At 45.8% G+C, this 25,531-nt stretch overlaps 1 protein-coding gene across 9 annotated transcripts in view; it reads right to left on the minus strand.

The window, feature by feature from the left end:
• GRIA4 (glutamate ionotropic receptor AMPA type subunit 4) overlaps positions 1-25,531 on the minus strand; it is a 552,658-nt gene that overhangs the window by 189,817 nt on the left and 337,310 nt on the right. For all 9 annotated transcript variants that reach the window (XM_075337446.1, XM_075337445.1, XM_075337452.1 and 6 more), the window contains one exon: positions 14,789-14,842. In XM_075337446.1, the coding sequence (XP_075193561.1) occupies positions 14,789-14,842 (54 nt within the window). The remainder of the gene's footprint in view (positions 1-14,788; positions 14,843-25,531) is intronic.

The raw sequence follows: 25,531 nt of genomic DNA on the forward strand, positions 1-25,531 counted from the left end.
TCCAACTATGATCCATTAATTGTCTATGGGACTGTCGGAGAAAGCCAGGCAAAGTGCTCCGCTCCACTTAAGATGGGGCTCTGCAAAGACCAGTCCCAGGTTCCAGAGCTTTGATATTGAGGTCCTAGTGGTTGGACCCCTGCATTCAAGAAATTATACTCTAACCTGTAACTGAATGCACTTTATTAAACTCAGTGACCCCACCTGAGGTGAGGTCACTGATTTTACTGATTAGAGCAGGTACATTTTACTTACCAGTCTGCGAGTTCACCTGAGATCTGGTTAGTTCCAGTCCGGTCACAGGTGGAGGACTAAGGGAACTTCCAGCTGTGACCGCAAGTCACCTGAGTGACGTCACCGCTGATCGCTGAGGCTCAGTCTGTTCCTGAAGTCCGCAGCAGGTAGTCATGTTCCATGAACGTGAGCTTTAACTTCAGATGTAGCAGAACTGGAATCATTGTGGGATCTCGTGTGGATTATATTGGACCTGTAAGGGTGTTTTGGGGGTTAACAAAGTAGTGAAATAGGAGTTTTTTGTATTTTATTCCAAATAAAGGATTTTTTAGATGTTTGTGTTTATTTACTTTCTTTGATAGATTAGTAATGGGAGCGGTCTCACTAGGGCTTTGTGGCAGCTGTGAGCTGCGATTAAACCCTTATTACCCCGATTGTCACCGCACCAGGCCTATCGGAAAGAGCTGGGTAAAGTGTTGGGATTGCTGCTTCTAATGAATGTGACAATTCTGGGCGTCTGCAGACTGCTATTTTAAGGCTACTGGGGCCAAATAATCATGGGTCTCCCCAGACTGAGAATACCAGCCCTCAGCTGTTGGGCGTTATCATGGCTGGGTATCAAAATTGGGGAGCGAGGGCACACCTTTTTTTTAATTATTTAATTTTTTCTGTAAAAACAAAAAAAGCCGCTTGTGGTTCCTCTTGTTTTGATACACATTCGGCAGCCATATGCTTTATATGTGCTAAGTATCATAATATGGGGGGATCCTACACCAATTTTTTTACTTATTTATTTATTTTTACTGGACAATATAGACCCATAGACTTGGCCTGTGATTGGAAGCGTCAGACACGCTGTCACTAAGACTGGGGGGAACGTCTGACTGTAACCAATCACAGACACCAATGGGTGGGGAAAGCAGTGCATATGCAGTGAAGGTAATAAGCGGCCCCTGAAGTAAATGAGCAGCCAGGTAGCAGTTACAGCCGTGCCGGAGTCTCGGTAAGTACAACCCGCTTGCTTTATTATTATTAAGGCCCGGCACTTGGGTATGTTTGAAACCGCCCATCACTAGTGGTGACTTCTCCTTTGATGGAATCTTTCAAACAGAGGCTGGACAGATATCTGTGTGGGATGGTTTATTGCATCCTGCATTGAGCAGGAGTTGGACAGGATGACCCTGGAGGTCCCTTCCAACTCTAAAGGGGGCGTTACACGCAGCAATATCGCTAGCGATATCGCTGGTGAAAGCACCCGCCCCCGTCGTTTGTGCGTCATGGGCAAATCGCTGCCCGTGGCGCACAATATCGTTTGGAGCCGTAACACGCACTTACCTGCCTAGCAACGTCGCTGTTGCCGGCGAACCACCTCCTTTCTAAGGGGGGGGTTCGTGCGGTGTCACAGTGGCGTCACTAAGCAGCCGCCCAATAGAAGCGGAGGGGTGGAGATGAGCGGGAGATAACATCACGCCCACCACCTTCCTTCCTCATTGCCGGCAGCTGCAGGTAAGCTGCAGGTCGTCATTCCCGAGGTGTCACATGTAGCGATGTGTGCTGCTTCGGGAACAATGAACAACCTGCGTCCTCAACAATCAACGATTATTTAAAAAGGAACGACGTGTCAACGATGGACGATAAGGTGAGTATTTTCCATCGTTAATGGTCGTTCCTTGCTGTCACACACAACGACCTCGCTAACGATGCCGGATGTGCGTCACGGAATCCGTAACCCCGGCGATATATCGTTAGTTGTACGTCGTTGCGTGTAACGGGGCCTTTACAGTCTATGATTCCATGACTTTAAGACGGTGCTGATCTTGTGAAAGAAAGTGACCAGAAAGCTTATTTGATTATATTAGCAAAAATGGGACAGAGGCACTCCCATGATGTAAACTGGGAACCAACAACACATTTACCAAATTAGATGCCAAATGAAGCCAGCAGCAGTTTATGAGTGAGTTGCTCTTGTAGTAAGCAGTGTGACTTGTCCACTGGGAATATGTGAAGCTTTGCCTAAAATCATAATTCTTACATAGTGCAAAGTAGATGATTTATCAGATTCACAACCAGCTGAGGAACCTGTAAATTCTTCATTTAGTAACACAGCAACGCCGCATAGCAAAGCTACATTTACTGCTGCACATTAATCTCTAAATCAGTGGCAGCTTCAGTTTAACCTCTGAGTCAGGCAGGTGAATGGGCACCGTGTGCAAATGATTTCTCCATTGAGTATGTTCTGTCTAGGGTATCTTATCTGATGGAACACAACGATCCCATTCTGTCTCAGTCCTATCTGTGCACTGCTGTCTGTCTATTGATGATGCAGGTAGGAGGATTTATGCTGTTAACTTTAAATTTCTTAGGAACCATCAAGTTTTGCGAACACGGATAATTATTTGTGTCCTTAATCTGATATGTCCGGTAATGTCTCAACTGATCTAATCACCAGTGAATTAGCTTGTCAGGACTATCATGTTCTGTACAAATTACTTTCCTCTGTGACTACAAGTCTATAATAAAAAAGAAATTTCTAAATATAAAGTTTTCCCAATGTCGCAAGTCATCCCCTGTCGGACTGAGAATGGGGCTATGTGGAGCTGTGTCATGATGGGGTGGAAGTGCACAAGCTCAGCCTCCATATTTTCGTGAAATCCCAAAGAAAACAAATAGAGAAACATAACTAATATTTGGGATTGTTGGGAAAACCATTGGTTTAGTTTTCCTTGATATCATCAAGTTATGTCTAACCTTTGTATAATTTACAATTTCGGGAAAAACTCAGCCGTGTGCAATTTCGGGAAAAACACCCAACCATGCACATACCTTGGCTGTGAATCAAAATAAGAGGAATCACATCAGGCTTTTTTTATATGATTTAAATAAAGAATTTAAAAAAACAGTGTGTGGTCCCCCCAATTTTGATACCCAGCCATGATAAAGCTGACAGCTAGGAGCTCGTATTCTCAGGCTGAGGAAGCCCATGCTTAGTGGGCCTCCCCCCCCACCAAACAATAGCAACCCGCAGCCGCCCAGGATTAGATCCAATGGATGCGACAATTCCGGAACTTTACCTGGATTATCCCGATTGCCCTGGTGCAGGAATTGGGGTAATAAGGGGTTAATAACAGCTCACAGCTGCCACTAAGCCCTAGAGTAGTAATGGGAGGTGCCTATGAGAGCCCCATTACAAATCTGTAAATGAAAAGAAATAAACATAAACATAAACGCTAAAAAAATCCTTTATTTGAAATAAAGTACAAAAAACACCTTCTTTCACCCCAAGTCCGAAAAAATCCATATGATGTCTCACGATGATTCCAGCTTTGCTAAATCTGAAGTGGCAGACCGCCCGCTGTGAGCCTCAGGCAGAGAATGAGCCATTCGATGAGCTCTAACATCACTCATGTTATTTGTGGTCACAGCTGGAGGTTCTCATGGTCCTCCACCTGTGATCGCAGATAACCTCACCTGAGGTCACTCAGTACAATGAGGTCACCAGAGATCAGTTTACCTGCGATCATAGGTAGAGGACCATGGGAACCTCCAGCTGTAACCGCAAATAACCTGAGTGACATCACTGCTCATCGCCTGAGAATGCCAGCTCCCAGCTGTTGGCTTTATCATGGTTGGGTATAAAAATTGGGGGATTGCAGACACAGGACCTCTGACTGGTTGCAGTCAGACACGCTGTCACACAGTCTGGGGGCGCTGTTTGACTGCAACCAATCAGAGATGCCGAGACTGCCGGTGGGTGGGGGAAGCAGTGCATATGCCTGAAAATAATAAGCGGCCCCGGAAGTAGAGTAATTAGCCTGGAAACAGAGTTACAGCCACACAGAGACCAGTAAGTATACTGTGCATGCTTTATTCTTATTTTCTTTCTTTTTTCTTTGATTTTATTTTTATTACCTGGGTGGCCGGATCTGGATCGTTACCCATAGTTCCTTGAGAAGTCCGGGTCCAGTGATCGGGTTCTTTTGAACCTGCGCGGATCTGGACTTTTACAGTCCGGGTCCACCCATCACTAGAGACCACACGTGCAAAGCTCTGCAGTCAATAATATGAGTTCAAAACTGCTGAATACGTTTGCAGCTCAACCTTCATTAACACAATCACATTACTGCAATTGCATGTGTGTTACAATTAGAGTAGGGCATATACTATATTTTGAATTTTGGATTTTCCAGCTGGGTCAAATTTAAAAAAATATATATTGATTAGCAGCAAATCAAAAGTACTGCAAAGCCTCTAAATGCCCTGAAAAGTCATGTGTAATAATCTGAGGTTTCCTACGACTGTGTCCAACCTATTTTCAAGCTCTGTAATGCAAACCCAGCCTTAAGGCCGCTTTACACGCTGCGACATCGCCCAAGCGATCTCGTTGGGGTCACAGAATTTGTGACGCACATCCGGTCGCTTTAGCGATGCCGTTGTGTGTGACACCTATGAGCGATTTTGCATCGTTGCAAAAACATGCAAAATCGCTCATCGGTGACATGGGGGTCCATTCTCTAATATCGTTGCTGCAGCAGTAACAAAGTTGTTCCTCGTTCCTGCGGCAGCACACATCGGTACGTGTGACACCGCAGGAACGAGGAACCTCTCCTTACCTGCCTCCCGCCCGCAATGCGGAAGGAAGAAGGTGGGCGGGATGTTAGTCCCGCTTATCTCCGCCCCTCCGCTTCTATTGGGCGGCGGTTCAGTGACGCAGCTGTGATGTCGCTGTGACGCTGAACGAACCGCCCCCTTAGAAAGGAGGTGTTTCGCCGGTCACAGCGACGTCGCAGGGCAGGTAAGTAGTGTGACGGGTCTGGGCGATATTGTGCGCCACGGGCAGCGATTTGCCCATGTCGCACAACCGATGGGGGCGGCTACCAACGCCAGCGATATCGGTCATGATATCGCAGCGTGTAAAGCGGCCTTTAGTAATGGCAACTTAATCTCAAAATATGTGGCTATGGGATACGGATGGTATCCCTTCTTCACTGCTTTGCCATCACACCTCATCTCTAAAGCTTTTGCAGTGTTTATGGATTTCTTTCTGTGTGTCTATAGCTAAGATATGAGCACTGATGTCCTTTCACTATCCATATTCACCAGAAAACGGCTACTACATTCCCTGCCTATGGTTTTATACTGCCTATGATAGTCCCCCCTGAGTAAAGGCCCCTCTACACGCTACGATTTATCTGACGATATGCCGTCGGGGTCACGGTTGTTGTGTCGCACTTCTGTCATCATTAGCGATGTCGTTGCATGTGACACCTACGTGTGACTCCGAACGATTGCAAATAGGGTGAAAATCGTTGATCGTTGACACATCGTTCAGTTTCAAAATATTGTTCGTCGTTTGGAACGCAGCAGACATTGCTACGTTTGACAACCTGACAACGACGAAGAATATCCACACGACCGCCTTAGTCAAACAATATATCGCTGAACGATGTTGCATTGTTGGTGAGATGTGTACGTGTGACCGCTCCAAAACAACCTATGTGTGATCTTGGCAAATCGTTGCAATGATCTGGGCGTGTCACATCACTAACGAGATCGCTAGTGATGTCACTGTGTGTAACGGGGCCTTTACTGTGCTAAGCCATGGCATTGTGGGGAATTCCACCTTGAGGTCATGTGTTCCTTCTGTCCCATCTCCACCAGAGGATGCTCCTGCAATATCTATTTCTGTTGTCAGGTACCGCCATATTCATTCTGTGGGTGGTACTGGTGATATCAGAGCCAAAAGCTCTGGACAGCTCAGGCTGTATATCCACTAAGGTTGCAGTGGCTGGGACCTGTAGTATTTTCCAGTCTGACAGAATGGGTGTGTGTATGCTATCCAGGTGAAATTATCAGTTCCTTGCTTCATCCTATTAGAAAGCACCACACGCTGCTAAAGCTTCCAGCTTACTGCTGGAAGCTGCCAGATATAATCTAGTGCATCCATAGCTCAGTCCTGTCTGTTTTGCCTCTTGTGATCATTGTTCCTTATTTTGACCTCGGCTTATGTTTTTGACTATTCTTATAGGTCCTGATTTTGTCCTTTACGTGACCTCCTGGCTTAGATCTTGCTTGGTGACCATTCCTACCTGTGGTTCGCACCACTGGATGGCAGCCCTTCGGTGGGTAGCAATACACTGGACCCTGTTGTAAATCCAGATTCCAGGGTGTCAGGGTTACTCTGGATTATGCCAAATGGAGTGGCTCTTGCCAAGTCTGTCTGAGGTAGCCTTTTTGAGCCTGTGGCCTCAGACAGACACTATACCTTCTTTGGTTGGAACAATTTACTGCAATGTGTATAATGGTGGGAAATGTGATTGTTGGAAAAAAAATGTTTATATGCGCCGGGTTCGGCAAATTCCTAAAAATTCAACTCACATCAAATGGATACGCTCAACTCTAGATATAATTATTTCACATTAATTCTAGTCCCGTAAGTACAGACATCGAGCGAGTACAGCAGAAACTCAAGATCGCCTGTCTAATAAGGAACCTTGATTTCTAATAGTCAGACAAAACAAAGAGCATTATATTCCACTTGAAAACCCTGGATCTGCAATTCTAATTTTCCTACCGAATTTGCCTTTCTACAGAATTAGTTTCAGACATGGAAATAAAGCAATCAAGGTATCTGCAAAAAGAAACACTCTAAATATAGCCCGACCTATCATTCTGACAGATCAGCTTTATCATTGCTGGATTTTTAAATTGTACTTCACACTTGTTTAGAAAAGTAAGCATTTGGAATACTAAGTAGAGCATTAGCGCAAGCCGCGAGATGATTTTTAATAGTAGCGGTCTACCGCACCAACATTAAGTGTGATTCTTATAGCCGCTACCGTCTGCTTTATTAGGCTACTCTACGACTGAAGGTCAAGAATTAATGTTTCCAAACACATCTTATGGAAATTTGTTCAGCTGGTCCATAAAATAAGAATTTAACCCATAAGTTATAACTAATCTTTGGTTGGAGAATGACAATGAGGACATTTCTCCATTGCCTATGTGATGTGACCACGCTCAAGAAATCTGGAAAGATTCCATGGTGCAGGTTTTTCCTGTCTTCCCTGGTGTCCTAAATGTGAGAGGAGAAGATTGGATGATCAGTACATCAACGCTTATGACGACACCAAATGTGGATGTGATGGTCTTGACAGCTCAGAAGGGCAGGTCAAAATGCGCCTACGCAGGAACGCAATGCTGGCCTGTGTAGATGACATAGGACACGTCATCCACACTGGGCTAGGTAGAAGGAGGACGGTGATCGCCGCAGAGAGGAGGTGCTGAACCATACAGCAGCAACACCCATCAGACCGGACCACCCTGTAGGTGAGTATTATAAAAGTGTTTTTTACGGTATACAAATTGGCCTGGGCTCTTATACACAGCATTCTGGAATACTGTATACAAGGACTCACTGGTGGTGGCCCTAGCTTATAGAGGCCAAATTTGATGACAGGTTCTCTTTAGTGGCGCAGTATATCCGTTTTTAAGTGTTTTTAATCTTTGTCTTTATTCTTGTGTTTGAATTATTTTCTGTAAATAGTATAGCGTATAACTGTATTTTATGTCAAATACAGAGATTGTCACCTTTTTCTTGCAAATGTAAATACCCATAAAACGCCCTGTTATAAATACTATTTTAACTTCTTGCCAACTTAAGACATCAATTTTCATCAAAGGTCAGTAAGTGCTGTATGAAGTCTGCTCAGGAGTTGATTCTCCTTCTTAACAGGCAGACACCAGCTTTGTTACACAGCTGTCATGCGATGTTCGATTCCAAACCCATTGGGTGTCATGCTGGCGTCGGGCTCTGTTCCCATTGCAGAGCCTGACAGGCAACCGGACGTCTCCTAGTTGTTCAGCCAGAGCTAGACATCGGCTGTTTCATGTGTTCTGTTCCTCAGTCCTGCAGGAGTTAATTCCTGCTGACCGGGGAACTCTGCTAAGAACTCAAGTTGGTAATTACAAATCACAAGCAGTCTCCTTCCTATTTAAGGTACTGGATCCTGCTACTCAGATCCGATAATAGCTTCAGCACAGCTCCAGCGATTCTGGTTGTGGTAATCCAATCTTTGGTGATCTATGGTGTGCTTATTGTGTGGTTTGGAAGTTTCCCGGTTATCCATTTACTTCCTCCCTGTTATATTCCCCTATGCACATATTGTCGCTCCTTTGTATGTGATTGCTGTGTGTACAAGTTTTGGTAATTAGCAACCTGAACTGCTAGCAGAGTTCCCCGGGGTGGCAGGTATTAACTCCTGCAGGGCTGAGGAACAGTGCACATGAAACAGCTGACACCCAGCTCTGGCTCAACAACCAGGAGACATCAGGTTGCCTGTCAGACTCTACAGTGTGAACAGAGCCCAATGCCACCATAATACCCAATGACTTTGGAACTGAACATCACATGACAGTAATGTCATGAGAAAGAGATGACTGAACAGGGACACATAGTCTGGCCTTCAAACTGGGGACCTTCACTGTCCCTTAGCTCAGAAGTACACTTGATGGTAGTGAGGTCTGAGTTGCCAGCGTGACCCTAACTCCTGTCCTAGACCTAGTGTAACTCCCCTCCCCCTCCTCCACCCTGTAGTCCAATCTCCACAACTAAACACGGACAGGGGAAAAACCAAAACTCGTATACACAGCAATCAATAACAAAAGAGCTACAATATGTGCACAGTGGAAAATAACATAAAAGGGAGGAAATAAACGGACAACTGGAAAACTTCCACACCGCACAATTAGACCACAGATCTCCAACAGATTGGGTCACCACAATAAGACCGGAATCACTGCAGAAGCTGAAGCTGTTATCGGCACTGAGTAGCAGGATCTAGCACCTTAAATAGGAAGGAGATGGCTGTGATTGGTAATTAGCAACCTAAGCTTGTAGCAGAACTCTGCAGGTCAGCAGGAATTAACTCCTGCAGGGCTGAGGAACAGAGCACATGAAATAGCCGATACACAGCTCTGGCTGAACAACTAGGAGACATCAGGTTGCCTGTCAGGTTGTGCAGTGTGAATAGAGCCGGACGCCACAGTGACACCCAATGGGTTTGGAACCGAACATCGCATAACAATAGCATTGTCGCCTGTAAATGCAGAGATCAGAGCACGCTCAACTCGCTGCAGTTTAAGTATTTAAATCCTTGACAGCGGCATGTAAAATGAAATCATTGCCAGAGATATACACAGTGGCTCCCATTGTCTCTCTGTGACGCGATTGCAGGGAGCTGATGGATTACCCTGACTGCTAGGAACTGGAAGATTTCTCACACAAGGCGGAAAGTCAATCCAGGAAAAATGAAAACAGGCATCAAAGAAGACTTGGCCCTCAGGAGTTGATGTGAAAAAATGGTGATTATTTATTCCCACACATTACCAAGCACAAACGTTTCGGTGCATAATGGACCTCAATCAGTGTGCGGTAGTCAAAAATAATATGCAAATACACAATGTCAATGTTGTCAAATAAATTGCAGACATGTAAAGGAAAAAAGTGTTCAATGGCATAACACATATATTGTAAATAATGTGCTGCAAGAAAATTGTGCAGAAACATAATCTGAATAAACATGTTTACACAACAAAAAAAGGCAGTGAGTCCATCCTTGGATGGAAAGGGACATCTCTGAGAGATACTCAATGGAGCCACACATGTGATACCTTTTTCGTGGTGTACCTATTGAAACGACACAACCAATCAAAGACAGGATCTCAAAATATAAATCCACAAGCAGATGCAAAAATATATCTATATATTATATTTGATTACAGCACACTGAGGAAGGTCCATTACGGACCGAAACGTTTGTGCTCGGTAGTGTCTTGGAATAAAAATCACCATTTTTTTCACATCAACTCTTGAGTGCCAAGTCTTCTTTGATATCAGTTATGGGATTGGATCCTACTTGTGCACCACGAACAGAAGTGCCGTGTTTGCTTTAATTAATGAAAACAGGCCGTACCTCCCACATGACTCCTAGTGAGAGATCGGTACAACCTGCTTTTTGCCCTCAAAGTAAAAAACGCTGAAAAACAGGGAATAGTTAAAATGTTATTTAACAAGTACGATACCATCATGCTGGAGGTTTAATTGCTAATTCCCTGTAAGTTACAATGCACTTTAAATGTCACCTACTTTAAAAGTTTGGCAACCAATTAAAGCGGTAGAGAAATGTTGCAGGTTTGACCTTTATAAGTCTTCTATATGAACTGTTGCCTGTTTAGTGTCCAGAGGTTACATGGGTACAAGATCTCAAAAGATAGCTTCCTAATTTAGGAAGGACAATCCTGCGTACTGAATTGCAAAATAATTAGGGCTTATTAAAACCCTACCCCAGACTAGACAAGACGAGGTTCAAGGTTCCAATTTTTATTGTGAAAATTTTTATGAATATGAGAATATTGCATCACTCAGGAGACCTCCATTAATGTGCAGTTCAACTTTAAAGGGAATATGTATCATAAAATTAAACTATATAGAACTGATATATAGATATTTTTATCTTGCGACTATTCTTATTCAAATTTTGAATTGTTCCAGGTTTCACACTGGCCATTGGGGTGCACATATAAGGTTGGCAGTTCCTGCTATCTGCTGCCCATTTTTTAGTTTTAAGCTGGGTTCACACGTAGCGACAGCGACAACGACATCGCTGTTACGTCACCATTTTCTGTTAAGTAACAGCGACCTTGTAAGTCGCTGTTATGATCGCTGCTTAGCTGTCAAACACAGCGACACAGCAGCGATCATAACGTCGCTACATGTGCAGAGAGCAGGGAGCCGCGCACACTGCTTAGCGCTGGCTCCTTGCTCTCCTAGCTACAGTACACATAGGGTTAATTACCCGATGCGTACTGCAGCTACATGTGCACAGAGCAGGAGCCGGCACTAGCAGCAAGAGCGGCGGAGGCTGGTAACGAAGGTAAATATCGGGTAACCAGGGAAAGGTCTTCCCTTGGTTACCCGATGTTTACAGTGGTTACAGCTTTCCGCAGCTGCCAGACACCGGCTCCTGCTCCCTGCTCGCTTCATTTCGTCGCTCTCTCGCTGTCACACACAGTGATGTGTGCTTCACAGCGGGAGAGCGACGACGAAACAATGAAGCAGGACATTCAGCAACGAGCAACGACCTCACTGCAGGGGCCAGCTCGTTGCTGGATGTCACACACAGCGACAGCGACGGGACGTCGCTGCAACGTCACAGAAAATGGTGACGTAGCAGCGACGTCGTTGTCGCTGTGTGTGACACCACCTTTATTGTGTAGATTGTGACAGAGCAAACAGAGTTATCTCATCATCATGGGGTTTAATGACAAATTTTTGTTCTGTTGTTCAATTAGAGGCCTTGATAAGATAGAATGAGAACACTGCAAAGATATAAGGCTCTGTATGCCATTCGAGTACACACATAAAGGCCCCGTCACACTAAGCAACATCGCTAGCAACATCGCTGCTAACGAACAACTTTTGTGACGTTGCTAGCGATGTTGCTGTGTGTGACATCCAGCAACAACCCGGCCCCTGCTGTGAGGTCGTTGGTTGTTGCTGAATGTCCTGGGCCATTTTTTAGTTGTTGCTGTCCCGCTGTGAAGCACAGATCGCTGTGTGTGACAGCGAGACAGCAACAACTAAATGTGCAGCCAGCAGGAGTCGGCTTCTGCGGAGGCTGGTATCCACAGTAAACATCGGGTAACCAAGAAGCCCTGTCCTTGGTTACCCGATATTTACCTTCGATACCAGCCTCCTCCACTTTCACTGTCAGTGCCGGCTCCTGCCCTGTGCACATGTAGCTGCAGCACACATCGGGTTAATTAACCCGATGTGTGCTGTAACTAGGTGAGCAAGGAGCCAGCGCTAAGCATTGTGCGCTGCTCCCTGCTCTGTGCACATGTAGCTGCAGCACACATCGGGTTAATTAACCCGATGTGTGCTGTAACTAGGAGAGCAAGGAGCCAGCGCTAAGCATTGTGCGCTGCTCCCTGCTCTGTGCACATTTAGCTGCTGCACACATCGGGTTAATTAACCCGATGTGTGCTGTAACTAGCAGAGCAAGGAGTCAGCGCTAAGCATTGTGCGCTGCTCCCTGCTCTGTGCACATTTAGCTGCAGCACACATCGGGTTAATTAACCCGATGTGTGCTGTAACTAGGAGAGCAAGGAGCCAGCGCTAAGCATTGTGCGCTGCTCCCTGCTCTGTGCACATTTAGCTGCAGCACACATCGGGTAATTAACCCGATGTGTGCTGCAACTAGGAGAGCAAGGAGCCAGCGCTCAGTGTGCGCTGCTCCCTGCTCTCTGCACATGTAGCTCCGTGCGGTGGTAACCAAGGTAAATATCGGGTTGGTTACCCGATATTTACCTTAGTTACCAAGCGCAGCATCTTCCACGCTGCGCTGGGGGCTTGTCACTGGTTGCTGGTGAGCTCACCAGCAACTTGTGTAGCGACGCTCCAGCGATCCCTGCCAGGTCAGGTTGCTGGTGGGATCGCTGGAGCGTCGCAGTGTGACATCTCACCAGCAACCTCCTAGCAACTTACCAGCGATCCCTATCGTTGTTGGGATCGCTGGTAAGTTGCTTAGTGTGACTGGACCTTAAGGCTGGCAGTTCCTGTTATCTGCAAATCACTTTTTAGCTTTAAGGCCGCTTTACACGCTGCGATCTCGCTAGCGAGATCGCTAACGTGTGTACCCGCCCCCATCGTTTGTGCATCATGGGCAAATCGCTGCCCGTGGCGCACAAAATCATGCGGACCCGTCACACTACTTACCTGCCTAGCGATATCGCTGTGACTGGCGAACTGCCTCCTTTCTAAGGGGGCGGTTCGTTCGGCATCACAGTGACGTCACTAAGCGACTGCCCAATAGAAGCGGAGGAGCGGAGATGAGCGGGAAGTATCCCGCCCACCTCCTTCCTTCCTCATTGTGGGTGGCCGCAGGTAAGGAGAGGTTCCTCGTTCCTGCGGTGTCACACATAGCGATGTGTGCTGCCGCAGGAACGACGAACAACATCGTACCTGCAGCAACGACAATTGGGAATAGGGGGGTATGTCACCGATTAGCGATTTTGAACGTTTTTGCGACGATTCAAGATCGCTGATAGGTGTCACACGTAACTACATTGCTAAAGCGGCCAGATGTGCGTCACAAATTCCATTACCCCAACGACATCACTTTAGCGATGTCGTAGCGTGTAAAGCGGCCTTTACTGTGTAGATAGTGACACAGTGAACAGTGTCATCTCATCATCATGAGGGGGTTTAATGACAAATTTCTACTCTGTTGTTCAGTTAGACGCCTTGACAAGATAGAATAAGAACACTATGCATAGACATTACAGTCTATATGAAGTTTCCCTGCCAACCCTTGGTCTCAGGTGAAAATGGATTTTATTCTATAACCAGCATTGATGAGTAGAGATGAGCGAACCTTTGGAAGTTTGGTTCGACAGATACAGTTGAACCTTAACACAGTTTGGTTTGTTATCCCGACTTGATCTGAACCTCAATGGAAGTCAGTAATTAGGCAGTTTGTGTGTCCGCCCACATCCTGCCAGCCATAAGCATAACACTTCCGGGGGAGGGTGTGCGTGATTTTTCTTTTTTTTTGTGTGTGCACATTACATCTGATCACACTGATTTTACCCCAAGTGCAAGCCATTCAAACACTGCCAGCGTCTCGCACAGGGCTGAGCATCACTCATATCCAAACATAGCGCTGCTCGCTTGAGTGGTCTGCACTCATAACTCACTCAAACTTCGAACCCGAACTTTGTTTTTTTGAAGTAGGTTACCGAACCCGAACTCCGTACATCGAACTTCAGGTTCGCTCATCTCTACTGATGAGTCGGTCACTCCTGATTCATTAAGAGCCGTGCTCCTTCATGCACCTTGCCACAAATCTCACATCAGCCATGGACTTGAGTAAGAGTTCTGGCGTAATTAGACCAGCTGTGGTATCACGCCTCTGCAGTGCTCCCATCCAGCCAATTTTGACTGACGTGAAAAGTCGGCAAAATGTGAAGCAACTACGAATTCCTCAAAAATGTGACTTTTCATAGCAATTTATGCAAGAATTCTGTCGAAATTGCATTGATGTATTGGAGCCAAAGTCAAAAAGAAGCAAAACGAAGACCAAATGTTTTCCAAAGCTATCCTGACTCCATCTACGCTCCTCTCATAGCTTTCTACACTTTCATGTCCATTAACTCCAACTTTTGCATGTCATAAACCACACTCTTTGTAGTGCAGTCTACAGGAAGAAAGTATATATCGTCAAGTAGGTAGAGAATATCTCCTCCAAGGCCTTTCATTCGGCAGGTGCTTATTTTCCTCTGATAAGTAAGGCCTTCGGCACAGAATCGGTGCACACTATTTGAATGTATAATCATGATGATAAATGCTCTTTTGATTAGAGTTTAATCAGATGCATGATGAGCAAGGACCAAATGAATGCGCTACTTTTATTTTCCACTGATTTTGCTCCAATTGGTGCAGGGAAAATGAAAATAAATAGGCTCTCAGAGCAAATTAACGAACACAAATACTTACTAGGTTTGCAATAATGTAATGATAGCCTTTCACATGTTTCCCCACACTCACAATCTGTAACAAAAAAAAGACATAATATTTTAGCCATACACTTAGCAACACAATTAACACAGGATGATAGCCACAAAATATAATAATAGTAATAGGCAAATAACATAATGACAGTAACCGATCCGGAAGGAAAAAGTAAGATAGCTTAGTGTGTCATCATAATATACTCTGTTCAAGGATAAAAACATGTTAAAGAATTTGGCAAGTTGACTGTATTGGTGGAGAACCTTGCTTTACCCAAATTAAGCCTTCACGCACATGCTTGTGTTATAGATCCATGCAACCGTCAACTGCTGAGGAGTCATATTTTTTGTTATTATGCTCACTTATGTATGTTAAGTATTATAATCACTCATTACAACCATCAACATCACTGTCCCCAATGGGGCTTACAGTCTAGACTCCTTATCCAGTCTTTGGAATCTGAAGGAAACCATTGCAAACACGGGGGAGAACATAGAAAACTCCATGAAGATGTCATCATTGATAGGATTTGAACCCAATACTCCAATGGAGCCATTCAACAGCGCTAACGACAGTTACGCTAGTACATAAAAAAAATCACAAAGTGCATGGTGCATGATACGAACTAGTTATAGTATCACAAGTCAAAAAATACTAAGGGGGAGATAAAGCAATATCTCCAATGGGATGTGCAGAGATACAGTGCTGCATGTGCATAAATAAAGGTAAAGCACTCCTATAAACAATCAATAGAGCATAGATCCATCAAAGCACTTACCCATGATATACCCTGTTGACAGGTGGTGTTATAGCAACCCCTACGTGCGTTTCCCTCGAGGAAGAAAACGCAAAACGCGCATAGGGGTTGATATTGTACCGCCTGTCAACAGGGTATGTCATGGGTAAGTGCTTTGAAGGATCTGTGCTCTATTAATTGTTTATAGGAGTGCACCATACACTTTGATTTTTTATTTACTGTTTGTCTTTTCCGCATATATGTTAATAAAATTTGTATCTTTATTTTTTTAATTCTACTTTGTGATTTAATGGCTCCAACTTTATATAGGTGTGAAATTTGTATTAGAGCCTTTCACAGCTCATTGGATTTAAGTCCCAGCCCCTGGCCTTCACTGGGAGGTACTGGGAGGTAATGGGATATACTGTGGTGGTTTACAGATGAGTGTCTTATACATGTGTTACAGTCTAGAGGATGGACCATGATGGAAGCTCTGTCTGCGAGTCTCCTGACACCAATTTGACAGCTTTATATATGTCTATGGCGCTGTCAAGTTCTAGTCAGGGGACTCAAGCTGTGACACACGGATGTGTGAATGCAGAATAAGAATAGATCCATGTGCAGCAGAACACCTCTTAATAATCATGGATGGCTCAGACCTCTCCCAGCCACAAAAAGACTTCAAACAAATGGCAGAACAGGTAACTATTGTCAATGCTTATTTATATTATTAGTTTGGCACAGACACTGACAAGCAAAAGGGTAACAATGTATTGAACTTTTGACTTTCAGGCTCCATATCTCACCATGCACTACAGCTTCGAACATGAGACTACCTTTATTTTATGGACAATCATCTTGGCTATTTCATACATATATTTGACTTACAACTATTTAGAATATGATTATCATGCAGATTATCATGCAGACTCTTGTTATTTCACTGCATTGTTACTGTTTTGCTCCTAAAAAATCTAAAACTTATTTTTTATTATTTTTTAAATCCACCTTTGGCTTTTAACACTGACTGAATCCTTCTGGCCATGCTCTTAATCAGATTCAAGAAGGTCTTGGCTGAAATCTGATCCCAGTTCTCTTTATACACATTCCCAATATTGGTGCACACTGGTCAACTCACTTGGGTACGTATACAGCTTTTTCTTCAAGTCTACCCCTAAATATTCAATTAAGTCGACGTCTGGGGACTGTGGGGCCAACCCAGAACCTCAAGTTCAATGTAATTGGACCATTTCTTCATCAATATCGACATATCCTTTGGGCTGTTGTCCTGCTAGAACACAATGTCGTCCTTTTAATACCCATATTACTCGAGTGTACAAAGTACCTCGTCTTGTAGGATATTCACATATATCTCAGCATTGAGACCCCTGAAGGATGGTATGGACACTGGACCATGGGGGCTCTGCACTCTTTTGCTAGAGAGAGTCAGTGTGTGTGTGTGTGTGTGTGTGTTTGGGTGTTTGTGGTTTGGGGCGGGGTGAGCGACACCTACTGCTTTTTTTCGATTTGTGACCATAACCCCACAGCCAGAGTTTTTTGTTTTTCCCCTGTCCGTGTGTAGTTATGGGGTATGTGTCTACAGTCCTTACTCTCCCCTTTGGTGGAGGTGGGTAGGGAAGTTACATCAGGGCTTGGACAAGAGCTAGGGTCACACTGGTGGCTCAGACCTCACTACCATCAAGAGTAACTCTGAGCTAAGGGCTGAGCACAAGGTTCCCAGTCTGAGGGTCTAGGTGTCCTGGTCTAGTCGCCCCAGCATCGTGAAAAGTTCATGGATCATACTGAAACAAATTGCCTCTCTGTCCCGTCTCAGTAACGAAATCAACAAATTGTTTCACCCCAAATCAAACTTTTGGTGAAAATTTTGTTACGTTGATCCGCTCATCTCTACTGGTGACCAAATAGTGGTATCCTGAGAGTGATTACCTATTCATCACTGCTTAGTAAATGATTCAGCAGTGCAAGGTTAGTGCAAAGAGTAAGTTATTACAATTCATTATTATTGTTTTTACGACACATGAGCACTGCGGCCCATCGGGCCACTGATAGGCTGCAACCTCCACAGTTCTGTCAGGATGGGCCTTCCATTACAGCTGCAGTGCATAAGTCATGAGCACACAGAGGAACAGAACATGCAGAGCCGGTGCTAGTGCAGTGTACTTTATTTTTACATTTTTTGGTTCATTCAAAAGTAATTTGTCATGATTCTGAGGTGCTCTGCTCTCCTGCAGAGCCTATATTACATCTCATATTTTCCTCCGGTGAACTCATTGTTCCCGGTCTAGTCCTGTGTGGTGTGGGAGGGGCCTGCTCTTTGGAGCCTCGTTTTGGGTGATTGCTTTGCTTTATCTGGGAGCTTTTTCACCCGAAACTCTGCCAGTTATAGTTCTTGTTTAGCAGTGTATGTCTCTAGTTCCCATAAGTGACTGACCTGATCTTGTTGTGCTACCTAGAACCCTGTCCCGTTTCCTCCCCTACTCTGACTACCTGCCTTCCTGACCTTTGGCTTGTTTCCTGACCCCAGCTCCGCTCTCTCCCGTGTACCCGACGTGTCCTCTTGGTTACAGACTTCAGCTCGTTCCCCGACCCCGGCTCTGCTCTTGTTACGGGGGGCTGTCTGATAACCTAAAGGAGTATCAGACAGTCAGGGTCCACCGTGCAAAGACTCTGCTGCAGACTATGGCAGAGTGCAATACCTCTGTTAACTCACAGAAGGATATAATAAGTAAGTAAAGCAATTCCTCCCTTACTTGGAGGGTGTGTGGAATGATCTCTGTTAATAATCACAGAGACAAAGGCAATGTGTGCGAAATGGCACCTACCTAGGTCCACTCTTCTAGTGGTGCAAAAGAGATGAACAGCAGCGTAAGCCGCACAAAGCTCCTACCTGCGTTCGCTCCACTAGTGTGCGAGGACACGAACCACTAGATATGGCACCTGCCTAGGTCCGCTCTTCTAGTGGTGCAAAAGAGACGAACAGCAGCGTAAGCCGCACAAAGCTCCTACCTCTGTTCGCTCCCCTAGTGTGCGAGGATACGAACAACTGCCAGACGCAGTATAAGGAACGTTACCCTAGCGGCAACGTCCACCTACGAGTCGAACCACAAGGCCCAGCCAGACCATGTGCCTCAGGCACCTGCCTATGTCCGCTCCCCTAAGAGGTAAGGATACGGACAGCAGCCGAAGCTGTAAGGTATAAGAACGCTACCCTGCCGGTAGCGCTCACCTAGCATAGACAGAGGAATGCCTAGAGGAACGCGCACAGAGCGTCTACTCTTATGCATGAACCAAGAGGACTGAGCGCCATGCGGCGTGTGTCAGGGTCTTATATAGACTCTGTGCCTCATCCAAGATGGAGGACACCAGAGCCAATCCGCTGCCAGAACGACAGGAGTGACGTCATGCTGGCCTATCACCGAGCAAGGCATCACAAGCACATGACCAGCGACCAATCAGCATAGAAGGTGTCAGAGACATGTGACCTCGTGTCAGCGATGATGTCACCCGCACATGTGCAATGGCTCCAAGATAGGACTTAGTCTCCAGCGCTCGCACATGTGCAGTAGCAAGAAATCTGGACTTAGTCTCCAGCGCTCGCACATGTGCAGTAGTAAGAAATCTGGACTTAGTCTCCAGTGCTCGCAGCAACCGTAACAGTACCTCCCCCTCAAGGGCCCCCCTCCCGGCGACGCAGGTAATCGGCAACTAAGTCGGGAGCATGGACAGCCTCCTCAGGCTCCCAAGAGCGATGTTCCGGGCTGTAACCCTCCCAATCTATCAAGAAGAACCTGCGCCCTCTAACCATCTTAGAACCAACTATGGCTCGTACCTCATAGCTAGAGCGAGAGGAATCAGAGGCAGGAGAGTGCACTTCACGAGCGTGAGGTAAAATAGCCGGCTTTAGCAGTGAGACATGGAATTTGTCATGAATCTTAAGATGGACGGGTAACTTCAATTGGTAGACTACAGGATTTACCTGTCGAAGAACCTCATAAGGACCCAGGAAGCGAGGAGCAAATTTGACAGAGCTCACTCTAAGTCTCACGTGTTTTGCAGAGAGCCACACAAAGTCCCCTGGAGAAAAGACAGGAGCCGGGCGATGAAACCGATCGGACACCGTCTTCATACGGTCCTTAGCTGCTTGGATCGACTCTTGAGTCCGATCCCAAACCTCTCTGGCATTAGTTGCCCAGTCGGCCACAAGAGGAGAAGGTGCAGCAGCGGGAAACGGTACCGGTACCCTAGGGTGTTGCCCATTATTGAGTACGAACGGTGTCTGCCCAGTGGCCTCAGCCAGCGAATTGTTAAGGGCAAATTCTGCCCAGGGTAGGAGGGAGGACCAGTTATCGTGGTTCTCAGCAACAAAGTGTTGAAGGTATATAATCATAGATTGATTGGTACGCTCAACCAAACCATTGGTCTCCGGATGGTATGCCGAAGAGAGATTCAACTCAATTTGCAGAAGGCTACAAAGATCTCGCCAGAAACGGGAAGTAAATTGTGGGCCTCTATCACAAATGATACGATCTGGCATCCCGTGAAGCCTAAAGACATGCTTGAGGAATAGTTTGGCTAGTACCCTGGAAGATGGGATTCTCGATAACGGTACGAGATGAACCATCCGGGAGAAATGGTCCGTAATGACCCACACAAATCTATGTCCCTGTGAACATGGAAGATCACCCACAAAGTCCATGCCTACCACCTCCCATGGTCTATCTGGCACTGGTAAAGGATGCAAGAGTCCAGCCGGTCTCTGCCGTAATGGACGGTTGCGAGCACACGAGTAGCAGGAACCGACATATCTCTTGACGTGGCTGGCTAAGTGTGGCCACCAATACCACCTCTCCAGTAACTCTCGTGTCCGCCTAATACCAAAATGCCCACCCACCTTTGAGGTCTGGGCCCATGACAGTATATCATTCTGTCGATCAGGCGGAACAAAGGTCTTGCCCGGTGGGATTTGGTCTAACGTCACAGGGGAGAGCGTATGAAAAGCCCTGGAGGGAAGGATAAGACGAGGTTCGTCAATCTCCTCCTGGGTAGAAAGCATAGAGCGAGACAGGGCGTCTGCCTTGTTATTCTTACTCCCAGACAGATAGTTGATGGAGAAGTGAAAGCGGGAGAAAAACAAGGACCAGCGGGCTTGGCGAGGATTCAGACGCTGAGCGGTTTGTAAGTACGTCAGATTCTTATGGTCTGTATAGACCTGGAAAGGATGTTTCGCTCCTTCCAGCAAGTGACGCCACTCCTCCAAGGCTAATCTCAAGTCGAGCAGTTCCCTATCCCCAATGGTATAGTTTCTCTCTGCTGGTGAAAAGGTTTTCGCAAAGAAGAAACACGGCCTTTTTCTACCTGCACCGTTCTTTTGATACAAGACCGCACCAGCACCCACTGAAGAGGCATCAACCGCTAAGAGGAAGGGCTTACTCTCATCGGGTCTTTGAAGAACGGGAGCAGTTGAAAAGTGTCTTTTTACTGCCTCAAAAGCCTGAGATGTCTCAGTAGACCAGGCTTTGGGATTAGCACCTTTCTTAGTCAAGGCCACCAAAGGGGCCACCAAAGTAGAAAAACGGGGTATGAACTGCCTGTAATAATTTATGAATCCTAAGAAGCGTTGCACCGCCTTCAAGGAATGAGGCTCGGACCATTGCAGGACAGCAGAGAGCTTCGCAGGATCCATAGCCAGGCCCTCTTGTGAGATAATGTAACCCAAAAAAGGCAATGAGGACTGCTCGAATACACATTTCTCGAGTTTAGCAAACAATGAGTGCTCCCTTAAACGGGAAAGGACACGAACGACATCCTGACGATGAGTCTCCAGATCAGGAGAAAAAATCAGGATGTCGTCCAGATACACCACTACTGAGGATAACAGTAAATCCCTGAACACATCGTTTACGAAGTCCTGAAATACTGCGGGTGCATTACATAACCCAAAAGGCATGACGAGCTATTCATAGTGACCGTCTCGGGTGTTAAAAGCGGTCTTCCATTCGTCACCCTTTCGAATTCGTACCAAGTTATACGCACCCCGCAGATCCAACTTTGTAAAAACTTGAGCTCCTCTCAATCTGTCAAAGAGCTCCGAAATTAAAGGTAATGGGTATTTGTTCTTTATTGTGATTGCGTTGAGACCCCTGTAATCTATGCAGGGACGCAAATCACCCTCTTTCTTCCGAACAAAGAAAAACCCAGCTCCCGCGGGAGAGACAGACTTACGAATGAACCCCTTCTCTAAACTCTCTCTTATATAGGTCGACATGGCCTCCGACTCAGGTATCGACAGGGGGTAAACCCTGCCTTTAGGTGGAACCGAACCTGGGATAAGGTCTATGGCACAGTCATACGGCCTATGGGGTGGAAGAACCTCAGCACCCTGTTTGGAGAACACGTCAGCGAAATCCAGATAGGGTGTAGGTATGGGAGAGAGATCAGTAGATGCAACCGCAATGACCTTACGTGGTAAGGGAAGACATCGGGACTGACATTTCGAACCCCAACTAATAATGCTGTCAGACTCCCAGTCAATGTGAGGAGCATGAGTCCGAAGCCATGGGAGACCCAGAAGGATGTCGTCTATACCCTCAGGCAAAACAAGAAAAGAAATCTCCTCTATGTGACCCTGAGACAGGGAAAGGCGCAAGGGAACTGTCCTCAATGTAATGGAGTCAGACAACATAGTTCCATTAACAACACGGACAGGAATAGGCGCCTCTAACATGATAGAGGGAATATTGTGTTCCTTTACAAATCCTGAGGACACAAAAGTCCCGTCAGCTCCGGAATCCACAAAAGCCATAATAGGCCATGTATTCTCAGATAACGAGAGCTGACCTGGGATACAACACTTAGAGGGTGCAGAAGACGTCTCTAGTAACCCCCCTCTAATGGTTACTAGGCCAGGGAGTTTCCCTGACGACTAGGACACTTGTTGGCATAGTGCCCAGCCTGACGACATACGTAACATATAGGAGGACCAGACTTGCGTAGTCTGGAAGACGTATGACCTAACTCCATAGGAGTGGGAGATGTTTCAGATGCTGAGGAAGATGGTAGTGGACCCTCAACAACTGGAATAGCCCGATGCTTAGGGCGTGAGGAAGAGACCTCGAGTCTACGTTCCTTATGGCGTACATCGATCCTCGTTGCTACTGTGATCAAGTCCTCCAGAGAAGCAGGGACCTCACGAGTAGCAAGAGCATCCTTGACATAGCCTGCCAACCCTCTCCAGAAGATAGGAATCAACACCTTCTCTGGCCAATCTAGTTCTGCCACCAGAGTTCTAAAAGCAATGGCATAAGAACTAGTGGATAACGAACCCTGAGATAGATCTAACAGTCTCAGGGCCGCATCATGGGTAACCTGCGGACCCATGAATATTGCCTTAAGAGCATCAAGAAAGTCTTGATGTCTCAGAGTAACCACATCAGAGCGCTCCCATAGGGGAGTCGCCCATTCTAAGGCTTTGTCCTGAAGTAAGGAGATGATAAAGCCTACTCTGGACCTCTCCGTAGAGAAGCGAGAAGAGTTGACCTCTAGGTGTATCTGACACTGACTAATGAAACCACGACATGATCTGGCATCGCCAGAATATCTGTTTGGCAGAGCAAGTCGAGGATCATGTGCAGATGTCACCATGGTCTGAGGTTTATCCTCTATACTCTTGAGCCGTGACTCAAGTACTTGTATGTAACGGTGTAACTGCTGATATTCTGCCATAACTGCCAGACCCTTGGCTCAGTCCTAATGTTACGGGGGGCTGTCTGATAACCTAAAGGAGTATCAGACAGTCAGGGTCCACCGTGCAAAGACTCTGCTGCAGACTATGGCAGAGTGCAATACCTCTGTTAACTCACAGAAGGATATAATAAGTAAGTAAAGCAATTCCTCCCTTACTTGGAGGGTGTGTAGAATGATCTCTGTTAATAATCACAGAGACAAAGGCAATGTGTGCGAAATGGCACCTACCTAGGTCCGCTCTTCTAGTGGTGCAAAAGAGACGAACAGCAGCGTAAGCCGCACAAAGCTCCTACCTGCGTTCGCTCCACTAGTGTGCGAGGACACGAACCACTAGATATGGCACCTGCCTAGGTCCGCTCTTCTAGTGGTGCAAAAGAGACGAACAGCAGCGTAAGCCGCACAAAGCTCCTACCTCTGTTCGCTCCCCTAGTGTGCGAGGATACGAACAACTGCCAGACGCAGTATAAGGAACGTTACCCTAGTGGCAACGTCCACCTACGAGTCGAACCACAAGGCCCAGCCAGACCATGTGCCTCAGGCACCTGCCTATGTCCGCTCCCCTAAGAGGTAAGGATACGGACAGCAGCCGAAGCTGTAAGGTATAAGAACGCTACCCTGCCGGTAGCGCTCACCTAGCATAGACAGAGGAATGCCTAGAGGAACGCGCACAGAGCGTCTACTCTTATGCATGAACCAAGAGGACTGAGCGCCATGCGGCGTGTGTCAGGGTCTTATATAGACTCTGTGCCTCATCCAAGATGGAGGACACCAGAGCCAATCCGCTGCCAGAACGACAGGAGTGACGTCATGCTGGCCTATCACCGAGCAAGGCATCACAAGCACATGACCAGCGACCAATCAGCATAGAAGGTGTCAGAGACATGTGACCTCGTGTCAGCGATGATGTCACCCGCACATGTGCAATGGCTCCAAGATAGGACTTAGTCTCCGGCGCTCGCACATGTGCAGTAGCAAGAAATCTGGACTTAGTCTCCAGCGCTCGCACATGTGCAGTAGTAAGAAATCTGGACTTAGTCTCCAGAGCTCGCACATGTGCAGTAGTAAGAAATCTGGACTTAGTCTCCAGTGCTCGCAGCAACCGTAACAGCTCTCTTCCTGGTACTTGACGCCACCTCCCGCTTAACAGATCCTTGACTCACACACTGATTTCGGCTTCTCTCTCCCCCTCTGTTACTGACGTGATCTCCCGGCTCCTGACCCCTGGCTTGTTCGACTACCCAACAGATCTCCTCCACTACTGTATCTAGTGACTCCTAGTGGTTTAGCGTCTCATTACTCTTGAGCGTTTGGCATCACATAATTATCCAGAAGTGGAAGAAAAGGAATCTCTTAAGCCATTTTTTTCAATTAAAAGAAAATATTTATAAAAGTCACACTATGCCTCACAATTCTTATAAATTCCATCACGGCACAAGGTTACTATTATAAGTCTTATGCTGCATGCTGTGATGAATGATTATTAATTAATACATACAGCATGCTTGCATCTTTTATTACGCAGACACCAAAGAATAAAATTATATGTGAGAAAAAAACAGCAAATAGTAAATAGAAGAAATAGAAATTTATATTAAAGGACCACTAAAACTGTAATAAGTGCAGGGGGAGGGAGAGGGGAGAAAGAATAAAAGAGGAATTTATAATGAAAGGGATTTTTGAAGTCAGTTTTACTTCTGGCTGCATTGTCGTTATTTGTGCCAAATGTATAAAAGTGTCACATGACGCATGATAAATCTGGGGCATCTTTAGTTAGAAAACTTTTGTCTAGAATTGATTTTTAACTTTTTACAACAACCCTCTACTAAAGCCATTTTGCGAAATTTTAAAAAGTCACATGTCACAAATATGGTTACAACAATGAAAATGCTGAAGATACAGTACGTCTTTTCTGGAGAACTTGAAATATAAACGAGGAAATTGCACAGAAGCTAAAAAGAACACAAAATGCGCAAAAATTGTGTCTCAAAACTAATCAAAATGCTCCTCCCAAAGTTTAGTTTCTGAAGCAAAAATTCCTTAAGAAATTTAGCATAAGAAAGCTCTTACTTAACTGTTACTTCAGCTGTAAAATCAAAAGGGATTGAAGTGGACCAACCACCAGGATTTTGCTATATGAAGTAAAGGCACAGCCATACTGGCAATAAGGTGCTGAATCCAGGCATACAGTGAGTACGGAAAGTATTCAGACCCCTTTAAATGTGTCACTC

The sequence above is a fragment of the Anomaloglossus baeobatrachus genome, chromosome 2 (assembly GCF_048569485.1).
Source record: "Anomaloglossus baeobatrachus isolate aAnoBae1 chromosome 2, aAnoBae1.hap1, whole genome shotgun sequence".
Classification (NCBI taxonomy): domain Eukaryota; kingdom Metazoa; phylum Chordata; class Amphibia; order Anura; family Aromobatidae; genus Anomaloglossus; species Anomaloglossus baeobatrachus.